Below are 22844 nucleotides of genomic sequence, written 5' to 3' on the forward strand. Positions count from 1 at the left end.
AATTTCATGGTTGCAAGGGCACGAGTGATTTATATTATTACAATCCTCATGATTTAAAAAAAAATTGTACAAAGAAAGAAAATTTTTCTATGTACAGAAATTTTCTTTTAGGTTGCACTTTGTAAAAATTACTATACTTTTTTCTATTTTTGTTACTGTTTCCAACACAATAAACTAGCTTTTGTTTGACGACATATCAATAACTTTGATTTTGGTTTATCAAGAATTGAGAATATTGTTTTTGTTGTGTCTTTGGTTCATAATGCTACTTAAAATAAATATCATACAATGTGAGTAAAAAATTGTTAGACTCTTCATAAATAATCAATATAAGTATGAACCAAAAAAAAAAAAGAAAGAAAGTTTTTCAAAAGAATAAATATCCTTGAAGTGTCAAGGTTTACACATTTAAGTAAAAAATCCTTGTTTTATTAAGAATTTGTAAAAACACTAAGAAGAAATAATTCCTTGAAAATGTTTTTTCTCTAAATCACTCACCTAAGCAGCTTTCACCATCCAAAAACCATCCCTCCTTACAAGAGCAATTATAGCCTCCATTTGTATTTATACATTCGCTGTTAATCCAAGAACATGGAGGTTTTGAGCTTTTGCACTCATCATAATCTTAACAAAAGAAAAATGAAATTTCCAATAAAAATTATCATATTAAAATAGATGATTTTTAAGACTATTCTCAAAATATGCTCAAACTGAAACATTTACAAATTTCTTGTGGCTATATTATTCAAAATATATCAGAGCAAATAATCTTTTTCAAAATACATATAATAAACTTTACCTGTCAACATGACAATATATTTATTAAATAATGCATATGAAAGAAAGCTGAAATTCCTAGTAAAATATTTTGCTCAATTTTTTTTGGTCTTTTAATTACATTTTCAAAAAGATTTTTTTACTATATTTTAAATAAAAAATACAATAAAGTATATATATATATATATATATATATATATATATATATATATATATATATATATATATATATATATATATATATATATATATATATATATATATATATATATATATATATATATATATATATATATATATATATATATATATATATATATATATATATATAATGATCGTTATTAAATAATAAAAGAACGCAGGGACTCTTAGATGACCATAATATCTAATCGTCAAGTACCACTAAGAAATATTTGTGTTAAAATTTATAAGAGATTTTTAAGATAAATAATAAGTTAACACCCAGCGGGCACAGACGTCAAAACGACGTCTTATGGACGTCTTAATTATGTTGCGACGTTTCCGACTAATTTCAGACGTCTCAAAGACGTCTTGTGAGGACGTCTTCGAGACTCCTCACAATTAAATAAATATTTCTGCTCGAGTTTGTCTTTACTTAGTTTGTGTGTTTTTGGGGGTTATTTATCGTTTTAAGTTATTTTCCAATTTTTTACCTTTTTCGGAGTATTTTAAAACTTGAATAACCTAATTATTAATAATTAACTTAATTAAGTTGAATAAGTCTTATATAAGCGTAATGTTTAAATATAATAATGATCTATTTAGATAATAAAAATTTATATATAAAATTTCTGACGCAAACTATTTTAGACGCTGGCGAAGTAACCATGAAACCCAGTTGGAAGATTTTATTTATTGTCACAACTCTTGTGATGTGACCATTTTTTAGATTCACCATCCGATGAAGAAGTAGTTGAAATAGTTGAAATTTTTGAAGAAGTTGAAATAATTAAAGAAAGACTGGATTTAAAAGGCGAGATTTCACCCTCTTCTTCCATTTTAAGCGATGTAAAAAGCATTTATAATTTCACAAAACGATGATGTACACAATAAAGATAACTTGGCCTCTGAACTCACATCGTGGGCATGTGAACATCACCTTACAAGTGCAGCAACAAATCATATCTTGTTAATGTTAAGAAATTACGGTCTCAAAGAATTGCCTAAAGATTCAAGAACCTTATTAAGCACGCCACGAAAAGTTCCTCTAAAACAAAAATGTGTTAGTGATTATTTTACATATGCTCAAAGTTTAATAAAAGGCAAGTTAGAAGAGTTTTCATCACATAATATTAATTCTTTGAAGACAATCAATCTATTGATTAACGTAGATGGTATACCATGGTTCAAATCATCAAACACACAACTTTGGCCTATTCTTGCATCTTTTCAAATTGCCCGTCTATTTGTTGCAGCTCTTTACTGTGGTAGCTCTAATCCTGACAGTTGTGAGGAGATTTTAAAAGAATTTTTAGACGAGTATTGTCATTTGGAGGTTTATGGTTTACACTGTAATGGAAAAAAATTTAATGTAAATATTAAAGGATTTATTTGTGATGCTCCAGCACTCAGTTTTTAAAGGGAATTAAGGGTCATAATGGTAATGATGATTGTGAAAGATGTAAAGTTCATGGATTACGTATAGAAAATTGAATAGTTTTTCATGATCTTGACTGCAAATCAAGAATAGACTAGGATTTTAGGCGGATAGCTTATACAGAGCATCAGTTACTTGTTAGCTTTTGATCCACTCCAGTGTTCAATGCATCAAAGATTTTTGTTTGGACTATATGCATTTATTTTGCTTAGGAGTTGTTAAAAGATTGCTTTTATACTTAAAAGAAGGCCCTCGTTGTTGTCACATATTATCTAATCAGTTAAATGTAGCCTCAGATACTATTTTATCGCATTATAGAAAAATGCCTTTAGGATTTGCACGACAGCCACGTGGGCTAAGCGATCTACGAAGATAAAAAATGCAACTGACTTCAGACAGTTCTTGACATACACTGGAATAGTTGCCGTTAAAGGAACTGTTAGTTCACCAATTTATAATAATTTTTTGTCTTTATCTGTTGCAATAAGAATCATGGTTGAGGAAAATCAAGATTACAGAAATGAGCATTTAGAATATGCTCATAAATTACTGGTCTATTTTTTTGCAAGTAGTCGGGAGTTGTATAGCGATTCTCTATGTTCATATAATATAAACTGTCTTATTGACTTGCATAACGATGTTTCAAACTTTTGATGTAATTTACATCAATTTTCTTGCTTTCCTTTTGAAAATTATTTAAATTCGTTAAAAAAGTTTATTCGTCAAGCAAATAATCCTATATCTCAAGTTGTGAAACGTATTCATGAGTTTGAAATAAATAATTCAATAAAACTTTCAAAGGGTATCAAGACCAAAGATTTTACAAATAAAAAAGACAATTGTTGTCTTCTCCATTCCGGAGAAATTGTTTTTGTAATAAGTATTTTAGATATGACTACTTTTACATGTTAAATGTTCCGCAAGAATCTTTTAAGAAACTACTTCCTGATCCATTTCATTCAAAAATGGTTAGAATTTATTTTTTACCTAAGTCTAACATTTGCGAAAGGACACCGTAAATAAGGAAGATATTAAAAGAAAGGTTGCATCATACATATGATGCAACCTTTCTTTTAATCATACATATGAGTTTAAAAAAAGTTAACTTTGCTTTCTTGTACAAAATAAAAATGTTCACATTTATTTAATAAATTATTGCGTTAAAAATCAGTTATTTTTATGACAAATACATATTTAATACATATTTAACATATTTTAAATACATAATTAATTTTTACTATCTTTATTATCATTATGTTTTATTAAAACTTTTATAATAGCTATATATAATATTTTTAGAATTTTTAACAACATAATTTAGAAAATAATTTCATTGCAATTAATTTTTTTTTGTTATATAGTGTTATGTAGTACAAAAATGTAATAGTTGATGGTAAGTCGATAGAAATACTCCATAGTAACTCATTATTAATTCAATTAAAATACTCATCTTCGGCAGATGTTAAATGCATCCGGCTACTGTATTGTAAAAGGCTTCCTATGCAAAGGCCTACGGGGTTAACAGATTCTATCTGTTGACCAGCCTCGCATTCTTTTTTCATCGATTAGGCTGGCACAGATGTATTTTTAAGCTGGATCTTCTTGGCTCAATGCATGGGATTTGCTTGTGTCTATGTTTTTATGACTAGGCAACTCATTCTATTGTCTCCTAATGAGGGTACAGCTCAAAAACTCAGTTTTATGGTTCTGAAGCCGGCTGGCAGTCAGGTTTCCCAAACTTTGTGGTAGCTCTCAGAAAAAATGATTCCATCAACAGCTGAAAATTATCAAAGTGTCAACAGCTGAAAATTATCAAAATTATCACAGTGTTCTGAATGCTATCTTTGCTTTGAGTCAAGTTCTTCAACAAATTTAAAAATGAATAAGTACCAAAAACCATACAACACAAAAAACAATCATCATCGCCAAAATCTCTAAATCTTTCATTCACTAATATTTGTGGTCTTCAAAGTAACTTTTCTTCTGCTTCTTATCTCTTGTAAAGTTCATAAGACCTACCTGCTCTTTGTGAGACTAACTTGAGTTCAGTTGTCTCAACTTGCGATCTTTGTGTTAATGGTTATTTTTTTTATAATTCGTTAAGACTCCAATAGTCACATGCTTGGTCTGGGCATTTATATTCGTAAGAATTCAACCATTTGTCGTGAAACCTGGTTTGAATCCACAGACTATTCTTTCATGTGTTTTCATTTAGCACCACTTCTCTCTATCGCATTTCTCTTTGTTCTATATTACTCTCATGCATCTGAAGATTGCAATCTTTTTGATGTTATTTCTGATTATATTGACCAAGCTCTTTCTATATCCATCAGCCTACATTGTTGTTGTCGTTGACTTTAATGCTCATCACAATGAATGGCTAGGATCAACTGTCAGTGAATCTTCAGGCATCAAAGCCCACAACTATTACTTCTCTCAATCCCTAACTCAAATAGTCAACATTCCAACTCATTTTCCAGACCCGAATCATTTACCTTCTCTACTCACTTATGTCTTGTTATTCATCTTAGTTAGTGCTCAGTTTCTCCACATTCACCCTTAGGTGCTTCTGATCACAGTTTGATATCTCTTAAACCAATATCTCATTCTTCTTTATTGTCTGAATACCTCTATCATCGTACGACTTATAACTACCTTAAAGCCAACTGGGATTCTTTCCGTGATTTTCTTTCGTGATCGCCGTTGGGTAGAAATCTTTCATTTTCCTGTCAACAAATGTGCTTTTTACATAACTTTGTGGATAAAGGCTGGAATGGAATCTTTTGTTCCCTCTCGAAAATTCAAGGTCAAGCCTTACTCTCCTCCTGGGTTTTCCCCACATTGAGTTGCTGCGATTGCCAATCGAAACCGTTACTTTCATATCTATCAGCAAAACAGTTCTCCAGAAAACAGAAACTGTTTAATACTGCTATAAATTATTGTAAAAATGTTTTGTCTAACGCCGAAGCCCGCTATTCTCAGGTCATGAAATCTCGTATCTTATCTCAAAAATTAGGCTCAAGTGACTTCTAGAGAATCTTTAATAGTAATAAAAATAAGGGCAAACCTGTTATTCCGCCTATATTATATGGTTCAGACTTTGTCACCTCACTATAAGACAAAGCTGAATTGTTTACGTAAAAATTTTCATCAATATCGTCTCTTGATTTTACTATTTGCGTTCTACCTGATATTGCCAACAAACAGGTTGATTCATTGCTTGACATACGTATTACGCCAGCCTCCGTATCTCAAGTGATTTCCTGTATAGACTCTTCTACAGCTTGTGGCCCGGACAACATGCCTGTTATTGTCTTGCAGAAGTTTTTTCCGGAGTTGTCGTCTATATTCTCAAAACTATTCAACAAGGACTTTTCGGAGTATTGTTTTCTAGCCTACTGGAAAGCGACATCCGACATCACTGTATTTAAAAATTCTGGAGAGCGATCTAATTCGTCTAACTACCGTCCTATTAGTCTTCTTCCTATCATAAGCAAGGTTTTTGAATCTTTAATTAACAAACACTAAATATCTCATCTTGAATCTAATAACTTACTTTCTGACCATAAGTATGGGTTTCGATTTTTCTTGTTCTACAGCTGATTTGCAAAAAGTAATTCCCGATAGGTTTTATTGTACATTAGATAAAGGTTGAGAGATTAGGGCCATCGCTCTCGTTATTTATAAAGCTTTTGATATTGTTTGGCATGCTGGTCTTCTCCATAACCTTTCTTTGTATGGTGTATCTGGCAACATCTTTAAGATTATTGAATCTTTCCTTTCCAATCGGAGAATAAAAGCTCTCCTCGATGGACAGCAATCTTCTTTTTATTCAGTAACTTTAGGGGTTCCTTAAGGTTTTATCTTCGGCCCTTGGTATACTCTTTTTAATTTACATTAACAATCTTCCAGATGTTCTCACATTTAAGGTGGCATTGTTTGCTGATGTTACAACCAGTTGTTTATGTTGTGATAAGAAGCCAACACTCTCTGATTGCTTGTAGGGTTCTCTTGGGCTTGAAAAGGAACTCACTTCTGCTACAGCATGTATGTATATATATATATATATATATATATATATATATATATATATATATATATATATATATATATATATATATATATATATATATATATATATATATGCATATATATAAATATGTATGCATATATATATATATATATATATATATATATAAAAGTATATATATAAACATATATATATATATATATGTATATATATATATATATATATATATATATATATATATATATATATATATATATATATATATATATATATATATATATATATATATATATATATATATATATATATATTTATATATAGTTAATGAAATAGTCTTCCAATTTCTTCGATAAACTCATTGAAAAGAAAACGAAAAGTGTATCTTTTTAGGACCTGATGCCCCTAGTTGCTTTTTAGGTTTTTTTATATTTTTTTTTAAAGATATAAAGTTTTATTTTCTATTATTTTGCCATTTAAAAATATTACAATAGCTAATTATATTTTACAATTTCAACATTAGTTACGATTGAACTTCTAAAAGATCACGTGGATCTTGTCATGTAGCCCTTTACAATATATGGTTAATTTTTAATAAAAATACAGTCTTTAGTGAAATAATAAAACGCCTTCATGCAAAAACATTTAAAAACTAAGATAAAATTTTAAAAAGCATAAAATAAAAAAAAAAAAATACAAAATACAAAATAGAACAACAACAAACAAACAAACAAACAAAAAAGTAACTAAAAATAAATCAAAATATTTTCAATTAAAAATACTTAATTGAAAAAATACATTCAAACAAACACTTAAAAAAACTTTTTTAAGTGTTTGTTTGAATGAAGCAAGAGTTAGTTGGGTAGAAAAGTTTGGTAAGACTATTTTGTTCCAGAGATAAGGACCTCAATAAGAAACTTTCTTTTCTGGTCTTTGCTTTTATGTCAAAAACCGGCAGTGAGATTGTTATTAAATCGAAGATTATATTTGCTTTTAGGTTTCATACAATAAAGATTTTGTAATACATTTACAAATTTTCTCAACTTTTAAACATGAAACATAAAATATTAAAGACATTTTGTTGATATACATTTAATATATTCATTTCTTTAAAAAGTTGTTTCGTATGAAAAAACAAATTTTTAAAATTTATTTCGCGAGCTGCGTGTTTCTGATGAAGGTAAAGAGATTTTAGCTTTGTTCTGTGAGTGCTTTCCCATACAATATTAGCGTAGTTTATATGAAAATGTATTAATGAATAATATAATTGTATTAACTGGTGTTTACATAATATATTTCTTGCTTTATATAGAATTCCGACGCATTTAGCAACTTTATAGGTATTATCAATATGATTTCTCCAAGATTTTCTTCAATATATACTCCAAGAAACTTAGTAACTTTTTCTCTTTTTATTATTATATCATCAGTTAAAAGGTCTGGCATGATACGAGGCAGTTTCTGTTTTTTTGAAGGTGGATAAAAAAGTGTTTATTTAGTTTTTTCTTTTTTAGAGACAATCCATTTTGTTTAAACCAAACAGATGCTTTTTCGTTTGTCAAATTAGTAAAAAGCATATTAATATCTTTATGAGAAAAAAAAAAGTTAGCGTCATCTGCAAAATTTGTTGTTGTTAAGTTTAATGATTTATGAAGATCATTTATGTATATTAAAAAAATAAGTGGACCAAGTATGGATCCTTGTGGAACACCACATGTTAAATTCATTAATAGATGAGATATATAATCTTTATTGTAAACAAACTGTTTACTGTTAGTAAGATAACTTTCAAACCAAAATAGGGTTTTATCTTTAATATCGTATGACATTAGTTTTTTTAACAGGATTTGCTGATTGACAGTATCAAATGTCTTAGACAAATCAATAAACACTCCAAGTGTAAAACAAAAATCTTTAAAAGAGTCAGTTATATTGCGCGTAAGTTTAAGAATGGAATACTCGGTTGAATTATTTTTTTTTAAAACCAACTTGGTTTTTGTATAGAATTTTATTTTTAACAAGATAAGAATAGATTCGATTGTACATTATTCTTTCTAAGATTTTTGAAAAAACTGGAAGAACTGAAATAGGGAGATAATTTGCTATATTTGTACGATCCCCTGTCTTGAAGATTGGAGTTACATTTGCTATTTTTAGTTTATCTGGAAAAGACCTTTGTGCAATGGATGCTCTTAAGATTTTATAAAGAACATCTTTTATAACATCGTAGGAATCAATCACAATATTTTTGTTATTATCATCATACCCAGTAGCTTTATTAGGTTTTAATGACTTAAAAGCAACCTCAAATTCATTAAAAGTTAACTGAGTCAAATTTAGATTAGAGCTTATTGATGTTTTGAACTCATCAACAGATTTATCTTTAATTAATGAAATACTATCGCTTAACTTTTTCCTGATAGTGACGAAAAGCTTATTAAATTCAAATGCAATATCATTTGAGTCATTTATTAATTTGTTATCAATTTGTATAAAATTTGGGAGTAAGTTTTTATGTGGTTAAGGTTTTGCCAAATACCTCCTTCATGATTTGCCAGACGCGTTTTGAGTTGTGCTTATGTTTATTAAACAAGTTTGAATAGTAGTATTTTTTTGCATTTTTGCGAAGCTTTTCAAATATGTTTGTATAAGTTTTATAATTTTGTTTATGTTTTTCAGATTTCGATTTTATGTATTTTAAGTAAAGCTTCTTCTTACTTTTTGACACTTTTCTGAGACTTTTAGTAATCGAAGGAGAAGACATTTCTTTATCGCTTAAAACTATTTCAATTAAAGGAAAATTAGAATCGTGCACTTGGTAAGAAGTTTTGAAAAAGTAAACCATTAAAAAACTTTCTCGAACTTTGATTTTCATAATAATCATAGGAGTTTAGTTAAAATCCCCGATCAAGTAATTTTTTTTTTTTTTCAAGATCAGTTTGCTTTATTATATTTTTTAGTAAAAATTTGCCAAAGTTTTCAATTCTTTTAGATAGAGGCCTGTAACAACAGCTTATTAGTATATTTTTTGAACGCTTATTGATAAGTTCTATTGTTTAAATCTCTTTGTTTTCGTCAGAAACACACGTTTTGCTTCGAACTTTATACAGAAGATTATTTTTAACAAAAAATAAAACTCCTACTCGCCTTTTAGTACTTTGTTCTAAATATACTGGATCAAAACCCGGGAGATGGAAATTTGAGTTGTTTTTAAAATCTGCTTGTAAACACCAGGTTTACAAATTAAATACAAGTTAAACAAATTAAATTAAAAGAACTTTCCGATTTGCTAATAAAATTTAACAAGTTTCCAAAATTCTTTTTTAAGCTACGTATTTTAATGTGGACTGCATCAAGATAATCACTTTTATTATCGCCTTTTAAAATTTTGCTCACGTTACTAGGATAAAAATAAGAGGTTTTAAAGTCAGGAGAATTAATTTGATTAAAATAATTAATATCCGGATCGGATTCGTCGTCTTAGTGTAACTTATAGGTTTCAAATAAATTAACTTTTTTTTTCAAAATCATCATTAGCTGTTTCCATTTTCGCTATAATTTAGATTCGGCAATAAAAAATAGTAGGGTAAAGGAAGGTATGTTCGTGATAAATTAACTAGATGTGTAATTACAAAGTCAATTTCAGTAATTTTACTTAATTACTTTAATTGTTTGATGTACATAGAGTAAAGTTAGTAGAATCTATGCAGTTTTGGGATTTTAAGTCCTTTGATAAGTTTTTATAAAAGCGCAAAAGTCATTGAGAAAAGTTAGGTAATTTTGTGATATGATATTTAATTTCGTGATAGTGGTTAGGTAATTTCGTGAATACACATAAAATAAAATAACAGACCTACAAAAAACTCTTAATATAATAACTATAATATTAACCATACTTATATCTGATTAACTTATTTTTCTAAATCACATTCTTGTTGACAACATGTATCACACATAAATACTTCACCAATGTCCTCATATGTTTGACAACTCTCATGATAAGGTACTAAACAATAGGAACACTGCACCCATTTTTTTCCATTTTTTTTTTTTATATCACTGTTGTAACTTTTTTTACAAACACCGCACTCCCAATCATCATCTTTTGAAGCATTTTTATTTTTTTTACTTTTTTTAGAACATACAGGAATAGAATCCTTTGAAGTTAATGGAATAGGTTGATCAGGAGGAGTCAGACACTTTGCACTTGAATCCCTTTTTGGCCTATTAGGGTTAGGTGTGGTTGACTCTACAGATGGAATAGTTAACAATGTTTGTATAGCAGTATTACTGTGTGGTTGAATTTCTGTACTTTGAATCTCTCTGTTTGTCAATTGAGATGGAGCTATTGCTTCTGGAGGAATGCAATTTTTAGTATTGTTTAGCAATTTTTAGTATTGTATAGCAGTATTACTGTGTGGTTGAATTTCTGTACTTTGAATCTCTCTGTTTGTCAATTGAGATGGAGCTATTGCTTCTGGAGGAGCAATTTTTAATGTCATTATATTTAATAAAAGAAACATGATTAAAAATGTAAATTCATTTGAGGTGAAAACGTTAAGAAAATGTGTAACTGCGATAAGGAATCATAAGTTATAGGAAGTTAATAAAAAAACAAAAGTTTTACCATTAAATCAAGCATCTTTTCTAGTTTAATATTTAATAAAAATAATTTACTTAACTTAAAACACAAGTCTGGAAATAAAAATGTTGGACAAGTACTCCAAACAAATGTGCTGAACGCACGTTAAATAATGCTAAAGAATGTACAAACTGATAGTAAACAATTGACGTATCACACGCACCCAACGACTATTTGTGAATCGACAGTAGTACCCCGGGGTACCATTTGACGCAATTTCGATGTTTTTGACTAATAGGTATGTTCGCTACAAATGCCGAGCGAAATATCACGAAATTACATATATCACGAACATACCTTCCTTTACCCTATCCGACAATTTGCAATTCTTTTCAAATTGTCGCATACTATAAGAAGTTAGTGATTAACTTATTGCATACCATAAAAAAAAAATTTAAAAAGATAAGACATTACTTTTTTTGGAATTCCAATCCCGTACAATGTCAGCTTGTCTTTCAAATTTCGTTTTTTCACGTAGTGTCTTTCGTATAACATTCGTTTCCTGACAGTAATTTTTATATATGAAAATATTTTTACCTTTTAATTTAGAAGAGTTGTTGAGAACTTCAGTTTTATCTTTAAAATCCCGAATTTGTAGGATTATTGTTCTATGTTTGTTGTGAACTACTTTGCCTATTCTATGTGCTATTTCAATGTTTGCACTTTTGACTCCTAATATGTCGTTGAATATTTCTTTTGCCTTTTTTTCACGTACAGCCCAGCTTTCATTGTCATTTTCAGGGACACCATTGATTCTAAGATTATTATCATACCAAATATCATACCGAGTATTACGGATCCTCTTCTTCAAGTAGACCATTGCAGCCTGGAACTGCAAAAAATTTAGCAGGTAGTTGCAAAAGAATGTATCCTTTACCAGATGCAGGCAAAGTTGCTTGTTTCCATTTTATGTTTACTTTTGTTGGTTTGTAATATCAGTAAAATTTTATTTAAATTTTTTTTTACTTTTTAGAGTTTAAGAGTTATGTTTCAACTTGCTTAAATAAAAAATGAAAAGTTGTTTCAACTTGCTGAAATAAAGAACTTGTTGACAGAACTGTACATTTTTCTAATGATGCATAAGAAAATTTTAAACAGTGTAAAAGTTCAGACAAACTTAACATTTTAGTAAAAACAATTGCTGACGGGGGTATTCAATACAGTATTTTTGAATGCTTGAATATAATTATTTACTCGTTTATGTTATTGTCATTTTTTTTTTAAATGTCTTAAATTATTAATCATATTATTTTCTTTACTTGTTTTAGGTAAAACAGTTATCATCAGTTAGCGGTAAAAATCCAGCAATACTATAAAAAATATTTTACTCACGTAAGTTAACAGCATAAGTTTTTTTTGACGCTAACTCTAATACGAAATTTTTCAGAAGATAGATCATCGTTTTCTTTTGTTTTTATTTATCCTATTTTGAATTTTTCTAATAAATATCTAAGATATAAAATTTCTAAGCACTGCTAGTAAAATATATTTCTGCATATTTAGACTGACAACAGACAATGTTTTGTCAGAACACAGAATGAATGGTGTAAAGAAATAAAAAATATTTGAAGAGCTTGTAAATCTATGTAATGACATCACCGGTATCGATCTTAGCTTATTATTGTATTTAATAACCTTATGATTAAAATATCTTTTTTTTACTTTTTGATGCACTGATTTTACTTATCAATTTTTTTTATCCCATTTAATAGATGCTGTTTTAAAGTCTTATAAAAGCGTGACAAAAGCAGAAGCAATGCAACTTATTGGGACAATTATAAAACATTCTTTCAAAAAATTGAGGAGAAAATTTTCGAACATTAATTGACAATGAATAAATTCTAATCTAAATATTAGTACGCTAATGAATAGTGCGCATAGTTACGCCTAATGTTCGTGTTGTTAAAGGCGGTTCTGTGTTCTGTAAAATACACCATTTCTTAGTTTTAAGTAGTTTCTGGACTTTTGAATGCGCGGTTATATATTCCATGCGGTCTTTCGAGTAAGGTCAGTAAGCAAATTAGAGCTGATATATTATTATTTTCGAAAAGAATTGATGTTGTTCATTGTTTAAAATAAAAAATTTAAATAACTGTTTATTTGTTGTTGGTTGTTTTTATTTTTCAAATTTTTATAGCCTGTTTTCATTTTTTAGAAGAAGATAGAAATAAAATGTCTGGTAAAATAGTTTATTTAGTACTATCTAAACATGAATACTGTAATTTAATAGTGTTAGTGTCGTTTCACTTTCTTTTTTATAGTTTTTTTATTATTTTTAATTTATAGTTAATTTTAGTTTAGTTTTTATTAGTTTTATCTTCATTTATCTTTTTTCTTACTTTAGACAACTTCATGAAAGAAATGAGGGGAATAGGTAAAAAAAATTATAGTTATATATTTATTTATATGTAAATATAATTCTATCAATTATTCTGAGGTATAACTTGTCTTTAGTGTCTGGTAGAAGCATAACTAGTTGGGCTGTGTTTTAAACTTTATATATTTTTTACGGAGAAATATGTGCAATAGGTGAAAGAATTATTTAATATAAATATAACATTTTTAAACTGTTTGCATTTTACTGATATTTTTATTAAAATTAAATTTCTTACAAGTTTAACTCTTTTTAAATTTCCTTTTTTTTAATTTATTTTTAGAATCCTCTTCATCCTGTGAAAATGGTGAGGTTATGCTTTATATTTTGATTAAAAAAAATTGTGAATATTTTTAAATTTTATTATATCCTTCTATTTGTAATTTTAGTAAGTGACAAAGTAATGGTGGTATGGATGAGCCATCCTTCAAATGGAGGGCTCATCCATACCGGGGTGTTGGGAGACACGGAAGAAAAAATAGCAACCAAAAGGTTGTAAATGTCTTCTATCAGTGAAGATATTTATAACTTTTTTGTTGCCATTTTTTCTTCGGTGACTTATTTTTATTTTTTTTAATTTTGTAATTTTTTTTTTAAATTTGTAATTTCTTTTTATAATATATTGTTGTATATTTGGTTTGTTTTTGTCTTTTTTTATTGAAATTGTATTTGTTTTTCACCAATTAAACTTAAATAAAGTTAAATTGATTCACTACCCAATCATCATAATATGATGCTACATTCTATTTGTTAAAAATATTTAATTGGTAGTTTAATTTATTGAAAACACTGCTTTTAAAATTTACTATAAGCCAAGACTATTTAGCTATATAAATGCAATTTATTTATATCTATTTGATTTTTATCTTTAATGTTTTTAGTTTGGCTCTTTGAAGCATTTGTTTTTTTGCTTTTTAATTAAAATATTTTAAATCTATTGTTATGTCTTTTAAATTAAACTAAAGTTTACTAAAAGCCAACGTGAAATAACGTCGTAAAACAACACCGACAAGTTGCATCATGAGAGCAGTTTAAGTATGACAACAGGCTACCGAAAAGCAGGGAAATTGTATTCCAGTTGTTTTTTTTGTTTTGTTTTGTTTTTCTTTTATGTCTACTTATCTGTTACAATTTTTATTTTAGGTTTGTCATACGACGCATTAATGCAATATAAAAGATCAAAGTTTACATATTTTTTACAATTTGTTATACACATGTTTGATTGTAAATCAAGTTTTTTTTGTTTGAAACGTATTTGTACTCAATTGCTTAGTTATTTATAATATTTTTATTTAGTTGTGTGCATTTATCGTTTTAAAGACAATTTCCTTTTTTAAAGAAACATTTATGAAGGGGATACCAAAAAATTAACAACTCATAAATAGTTTAAGTTCACTTCATATTAATATTATTAATTAAAGTTCATGTTATAAAAAATATAACAAGAATTTAGCTTTAATCTTCGTCAATTTAAGGCATGATGAAGTGTTATTATTTTGTGTCAGTAACTAAGAACGTATTGTGTTGAACTTAGTAATGTCTAGGAAAATGGTTCTGCCATACACTGATATGACCTATGTCGGTTGTAAATTACTCAAATAACGTTAAATAATTGGTAATTTAATTTATTTTAATTTTACAGATGGTTTAATTTTTTAATTTGAAGGCGTTTTTCTTACAGGGTATTAGTTAAAATCTCGCAACTTTAAATTGTGGAAAACAGTCACTATAAATTAAGTAACAGACCGACCGTAACCCGTATTACGGGTTGCTTTCTGCTAGTATAAGTAAATATTGTATTTTTTTAATTTAAAATCCTTTTTAAATTTATAATTCTTTATGTCTCTCTATGTCTCTTTATGACTAGATAGAATCATATCAAATTCGATTGCTATATACAATCTGTTAAGTAAAGGTCTTGGAAAAATATCAAAGACTTTCTAAAGACTTACTCTTGAGAAAGTCTTTACGCCTGTATATATTTAAATAGATTCTTGGTCTGAAAAAGACGTCTGAAAAAAGACGTCCAAAAGACTTTCACCTGATATCAACTTAGGACGTCTTACAGACAAGATATCGGACGTCTTAGAGACCTTCTTAGGACGTAGCTGTGCCCGTTGGGCAAATTAAGAAACTTAAAATATTCCCTTACAAGTATGACATACATTGTTACCTATTGCAGATGTTAATGATACGTATTTAATATTTACAAATTTATGATTAAATAGAAAGTAACAAAAAGATCACTAAAAAATATCATAACTATATTGTTAAACCTTCTATTGTAAAAATAGTTCTAAAGCTTTTGTTTAAAAGATAAGTAATTACATTGATGAATAAAGTCCCCAAAAAATTTTTTGTAAAACTATTTTATTCCATAAGAATGGTCCGCGATTACCAACACAAAATTTAAAAAGATTTGTTTAAAAAGTAGGCTGCCTAATAAAATTATCATTGTGTAAAACGTATTTACTTTTATCTTTTGATGAATGTAAGTTATAGATAGAATTTCGGGATGAATGGGTTTTATATATATATATATATACATATATATATATATATATATATATATATATATATATATATATATATATATATATATATATATATATATATATATATATATATATATATATATATATATATATATATATATATATTAAAATGTAATGCTTGAAATGTAATACAACATGTTAGATATTTCGCATCTAAATAGATTAAAGTACTCTTTATTTTTTTATGCAGGTGTCTTGCGCAAAAGGTGAACGACCTTTAAGTTAATAAAAATTGATTTAAAAAAAAGATTTTTAGGGCCACTTTAAAACAGCAGAATTATAAATGTCTATTTGATATACATTTTGAAAATAAATTGTATACAACTCGCTTGTAAGTTATCATAATAATAATTATAAACCTTGCGAGAAAAAACCAGAACAAAAAGTAGCGTTTTCAATATTAATTTCAAAGAATCTGTTTATTAACCTAATCAGAGTATGTGTTGTAATAGCGTTATTTAGTTTAGATTAGATCAAAATTTAAATCAAAATAAAAATATAAATAAACATTCACTTAAAAATAAGACAAAAGACATAAAAATAGACTAAAAAACAGTTATTTACTTTTATAATTAAACTTGTTTTAAACTTAAAAATATGTATGCTTATAGGGGCGCTTTAATCCTGCTATGCCCTGGGCGTCTCTCAACGGCTCAGCCGTGTGCAATATGCACATATAACTACTGTTAAAATTCAGCGAATTCCATGGTTGCAAAAATACGAGGTATTTTTATTTGTAACAAACCCATCATAATCTTAAATAAAATTCCACAAATAAAGTAAAATTTTCTATACACAGATATTTTCCTTTAGGTTGCACTTTGTAAAAAATAAGATACTTTTTTCTTTTTTTATTACAATTTCAAACACAGTAAATTAGTTTTTGTTTTACTGCATATTAGTAACTTTGATTTTGGCTCCATGAAAAATTGAGATTATTATTTTGGCTGTATCTTTGGTTCTTAATGCAATAAGTTGAAAAGTGATACACTTTTCACAAATCATCTATATAAGTAACCATCAAAAAAAAAAAAAAAAAAAAAAAGTTTGTGTAAAGAAATAAAAGTTGTTAAAGTATTAAGATTTACACATTTAAGTAAACAACAATTATTTTATTAATAGTCTGTAAAAACACTAAAAAGAAACGAATCCTTGAAAATAATTTTTTTCTAAATCACTCACCTAAGCAGCTTTCACCATCCAAAAACCAACCCTCTTTACAAGAGCAATTATGGCCTCCATTTGTATTTATACATACGCTGTTTTTCCACGAACATGGGGGATTTAAACTTTTGCACTCATCAAAATCTTAACAAAAAGATAATTAAATTTTTAAAAAAAATTTAATTTTTTTTTCTTTAAATTTATTTTTAATTTAGACGGCTGAGTTTTTACGAACAAACACTGTTTCATGAGTTTGTGGCAAACAAGCGCTGCAGTCCATAATGTACAGTTAAAGTTTTAACAAGAGTGAAAATTTTTTTGAAAAATGTTTAAAGTTTAGCGTAATAAAGTTCAACTATCTGATTCATATAAATCTGTAAGTTAAAAAATGATACACTTTTCACAAATTATCTTTATAAGTAAGCATTAAAAATAGAAAAAGAAAAAAAAAGTATGTGGAAAGAAATAAAAGTTGTTGAAGTTTCAAGGTTTACACATCTAAATCACTCACCTAAGCAGCTTTCACCATCCAAAAACCATCCCTCCTTACAAGAGCATTTATAGCTTCCATTTGTATTTATACATACGCTGCTTTTCCATGAACATGGGGGATTTAAACTTTTGCACTCATCATAATCTTAAGAAACAAAAAATTAAACTTTAAAAAAAAAATGTGTTTTAGTCATGTTAAAATAAATGATTTTTAAGACTATGCACAAAATTTAATATTTACAAATATCTGGTGGCTATATCATTTAAAATATATCATAGCAAATAATATTTCAAAAGGTAAATAATAAACTTCAATAATAAAATTCAATAATACATATAAATAGTAATTGAACTTCCCAGTAAAATATTTTGCCTAATTTTTGCTTAGGTCTTTTTATTACTTTTAAATAAGATTTCATTACAATATTTAAAATACATAGAGATATTGTTAAAAAAAAAATTATAATGTTTTTATTAAATAATAACCGGACGGAAGGATTTGTAGAAGACCATACTGTCTTGTCCTTGAGTACCGCTAAGAAATATTTGTGTTAAAATTTATAAGAGATTCACAAGATAAATAATAAGTTAACGAAATAAGAAACTTAAAATAATCCCTTAAGTATACAAGAAAAAGTAAAGTAGTAACTTTGATGAATAAAATCTTCATTAAAATTTTTTTAAAAGTACTTTATTTTATATGAATGGTCCGCGATAATCAATACAAAATTCAAATAGATTTGTCTAAAAATTGGCTGCCTAATAAAATTATCGATGCTTAAATCGAATTTATTTCTATCTTTTGATGAATACAAGTTATGGGAAGGAATTGGGAATGAATTATTTCTACATTTAAACATAAAACAAGGAATTTTAAAAGTATTATACTCATATACAGGTATACGCACCGCAAAAACACCAAAAAAAAACCTATGAAGCTGAAATTCGGCGTGTCCTAATATTAATTGATCTGCTTTAAATAAAACCAGGTATTGCTAATTTAATCATGGAGAAAATACCCGATGCACCACAAAAACCACAGGATAGCTATTCCTAAAAACAACATTGTTATTTTTAAATTAACATTTTATAGGCTATACATGTGTTCTCGCTTTTTACTATGATTATATTTGACTCTATGTAGCCTCTTGATTCTAAAGATGTTTAGATTCTAAAGATGTTAAAGATTGCAGTGTTTTAAACAAAGTTTGATTCGTGTTTTTTACGTTTTAAAAATCAATAACAATTTTAGAACATATTAATTGCAGGAAATTATTAAAACTTACTTTGTGTTTGAACCTAGAGCTAAATCGTACTCTATTGTACTCTAAAATGTTTAACGATAATTTTTTTAATCAAATAGAGTTAGAAAAAAATAACATAGATATAGCGTAAGAAGTAAGCCAAAAGAAAAAAAGAAACTAAAGAAAAATTTATTAAATGTAAAGTTGAATGTTTTTACAAACAAAGGAAATGTCAAGCTTTTGGCCTAAAACCTTGTCCTAATTGTCTTGATGTTCTCCGTTCAATTTGCAGCAATTTCCAGAGTTGATGGTGTTAAACCGGTTATGCTTTTACCAGCAAACCACCACTTCTCCACATCTAAAAGACTGATATATGACCATTATAACGAATGCAACGACAATCAATAATCTTTTTTTGAATTAAAGTAATCAGGTAAAGTATTAATTTATTTATTTATGTTATCTTAACATTGTTGTAATAACCTTTTGTTCTAATAATTTATTTAATTCTGCAGCCGTTTTAGATGCCTGTGTTATTACTGCTGTGTTCAAATATTGTTTTTAAAAAAAATATATAATATTTTCTTTAAAATAAATCAAATACAATTGTAATTTATTGTTAGTGTTTTTTTTATTTCAAAACATAGTCTATAAAGTGAACTCTATAAAATGTACCCCAAAAATAACAATAATACTTCCTTTGTTTATGAGGGTGTTTTGAAGATTTATAACTACTCAAGAAAAAAAACTTTTTTCAGTATCTATTTATAATCCGTAGGTAATAGAAAAACTATATTTTGCTAACTTATTCTCTGATACGGCTTCTAGGCTCCTACAAAACAAAAAAAACTACACTCTTTTATAATTGAAATTTTTACTCCAGTGCAAATAACAAAGTATTTAACAAATAAAAAAACCACTAAAGCTGCTTTAATTTATAGGCTGAAATATTTGCTATCATAATATATCAAGTTTTTTGAATCCTAAATCTGTTTCTACATGCTAGGTCACATTGTGGTTTTTGCGGTACTGTTTTTTTTGCGGTACGTATAGCTTTATATTAAAAATCTTCATTTTAAATAATTAGAGCTTGACATAAGTATAACGATCTTAAGTATATAAGACCTGCCACAAGCTTCTGCCAAAAAAAAATAAGTGTAAGTTATTTTTTATATGTATTACCCCAAGGCATGTTTGCATAGTTAATGTGGCAATCAATAAATGTTTGATATAATTTTACTATAGTATGTTTTTTTAAAACATTTCTTGCTTTAATATAATTAAAAACTGATTTAAGGTTACAACAACTAAGAGATCACACAAAAATAATACCAAAAAAGTTTAGCTGATATAAAAAAAAATCATTTTGATTTTATTGTATCTCTTGGTATTTTTTTGGTAAACTGTTGTTTTAACTTTTTCTATTTAGTATGCAATTACATTTATATAATTATATTATAAAAATACATTTTTATGGTACTAATAACAAAAAGTTAATATAGGTAACAAAAATTTTAATTAAAAACTTCAATAAAACACTCATCTTAATTTAAAAATTTATGTTAATATTTTTTATTAAAACTTTGTCATATAGTACTTTTGTTATCTTATATTTTTTAAGATTATGCTTTCGTATGTTTTAGTTTTTTATGTCCATGTATTAAAATAAGGTGATATAAACATACGATACTGAAAATGATTTCATACGAAAAATAAAAAATTATTATAATCAATAAAATTTAAAACAATTGTCTGTTAGTGAGAACTATTTTTAAAGAATTACCAACGCAACCGTTTCCATGTGTATTCAAAACCCATCCATTCGGACATCTTTTTAAACCTATTTAAGTAAGTTCATAAAAAGTTAGTAATATATATATATATATATATATATATATATATATATATATATATATATATATATATATATATATATATATATATATATATATATACTTGCGCGTATCTATATATCGTCAAATTAGTATTAACTTGTTCTATCTAAAGAAGTAATAAATAAAATTTTCTATCTAATATTTAAAATAAATTCAAAAAAAAGTTATATATAAACAAATACAATGTTCTATGTAATATAGTATATTATATTATATCAGATAGAACATTGCATTTATTTATTTATCTAATACTGCTGATTAAGGTGAAATTGCTTGCTTACTAAAATTCCTTAGTGCCGCGGGATTCAGTACATACATTGACTGAAAAATAGCCTGACTTGCAGTTGAATACTTCTAAATCAACTGAGGGTTTGGGATGGGGTGGAAATATTTTTTTTTAGTATTCTTCGTTTCCTTCTTCTTTTTCTAATAAAGTCATATCGATTTAGATAAGCAAAAAACGTGAGTAAATGATCATATAATAATGCTATAGTATATATATATATATATATATATATATATATATATAAATATGCATGATTTAGTATTAAAAATACTAAACTCTTGATTGATGTAGAGTGCTCAATATTTAAGAAAGTATATATTTTTTCAAAAACAGAGCGTTTTATACTTAAGTTTTATAAAAAACAACTTTTAATCGAACTTAAAGTTTCATCAAGGTACTTCATGGCTGATGTTTGCCGATAGGCATGAAGCTTTAACTTCCATTTAAAGTTGTTTTTTATAAAGCTTAAGTATAATATATATATATATATATATATATATATATATATATATATATATATATATATATATATATATATATATATATATATATATATATATGCAAGAACAAAAATGGACGAATAAAAGCTTTTTTTCTTGTTCTTGTTATTGCACAGCCACATATTTGGTAAGTCTCAATAAAAAAAATACCCTCAGCAGTTTTTGCAAACCGACTGTAAAAAGTGATCTTCTGGACCTACTTTTTAATCACATTAAAACCTCATTTTTGTCTAGAATAAATTTTTTAAACGCAAGTTTTATTTATTGTATCATGAATTTGTGAAGATAAAAAATCCTATTTTAAATACTAAAAAAAGCTGCTTACTTCTAAACACTTTTTCAGTTTTTTAAATTGTGGGTACTAGAAACACATATGCCCCTAATGGTTTCTTTATACCAGGCCCTTTTACCTTATTCATATTAAAGCAAGTTATCTTTATATCAACAATAAAAATTAGGTAAACACATGTTTTAGATAAGTTTTCAAACAAGTTATATTAATGTACTCATATGAAACTTGTAATGGAGGGAAAAAAAAACAAAAGATTTATAATATTTTATAACTTTCACCTTTTGAAACTGTATTGATTGCAACCGTTCAAAAGTAAAGACCCGCAAGATACTCCATGATGCAACGCCTCTCATTAAGTAGTAAACTACCTTCTTCCATATTAAATCACCAATATGAGCAGATTTCCTGGTGATCCCTTATAATTTCACAATATTCACGTTAGATACAACAGATGGCAGATGTTTATGTCAATTGTTGTATTTAGCTTAATGGTTCTATCAATAAACTGAAATAAGTAATTAGAGGTAAGTAGAGGAATCAAAGGTTGAAAGTCTTTTTTTATTGCTATTGCAAGAGATTCACAAGGTGTAGTTTGAGCTTTCTCTTGAGAGACACATGAAATTGGTAATATATTTACATCAATACCAACTGTCGCTAAGGATGGACTGAAAAATATATTGCTTGTTGTTGTGTTTCTTTTGTTTGGTCTAATGCCACATTAAAGGGGCAATTGTCAACAAAACAATCGTTAGACAATAAAACTGATAATTTACTATTGCTTAACTAGAATGTGTGAAAGTTTCGTGCAAGTGAAGACAGTTTGTGCTTAAAGTGACATATCACAGTCAGAACTTTCATCCAAAGAGTAATATAAATTGTAATCCCTTAATGGTTCTGAGGCCTTTTTCCTTTAAGCTTTCATTTTCTGTATTTAATAACTGCTTGCTTATGTATTGAAGTTTAATTTTGTTTTCGTTA

General features: G+C 27.0%; 1 protein-coding gene across 1 annotated transcript in view; it reads right to left on the bottom strand.

Moving 5' to 3' along the window:
- LOC136079122 (uncharacterized) overlaps positions 1 to 22844 on the bottom strand; it is a 146052-nt gene that overhangs the window by 27129 nt on the left and 96079 nt on the right. Inside the window, exons 14-17 of the mRNA XM_065794839.1 lie at positions 20677 to 20733; positions 17669 to 17794; positions 17176 to 17301; positions 499 to 624 (exon numbers count right to left, since the gene is read on the bottom strand). Of these exons, the coding sequence (XP_065650911.1) occupies positions 499 to 624; positions 17176 to 17301; positions 17669 to 17794; positions 20677 to 20733 (435 nt within the window). The remainder of the gene's footprint in view (positions 1 to 498; positions 625 to 17175; positions 17302 to 17668; positions 17795 to 20676; positions 20734 to 22844) is intronic.

Source organism: Hydra vulgaris, chromosome 04 (genome assembly GCF_038396675.1).
Source record: "Hydra vulgaris chromosome 04, alternate assembly HydraT2T_AEP".
NCBI classification, from domain to species: domain Eukaryota; kingdom Metazoa; phylum Cnidaria; class Hydrozoa; order Anthoathecata; family Hydridae; genus Hydra; species Hydra vulgaris.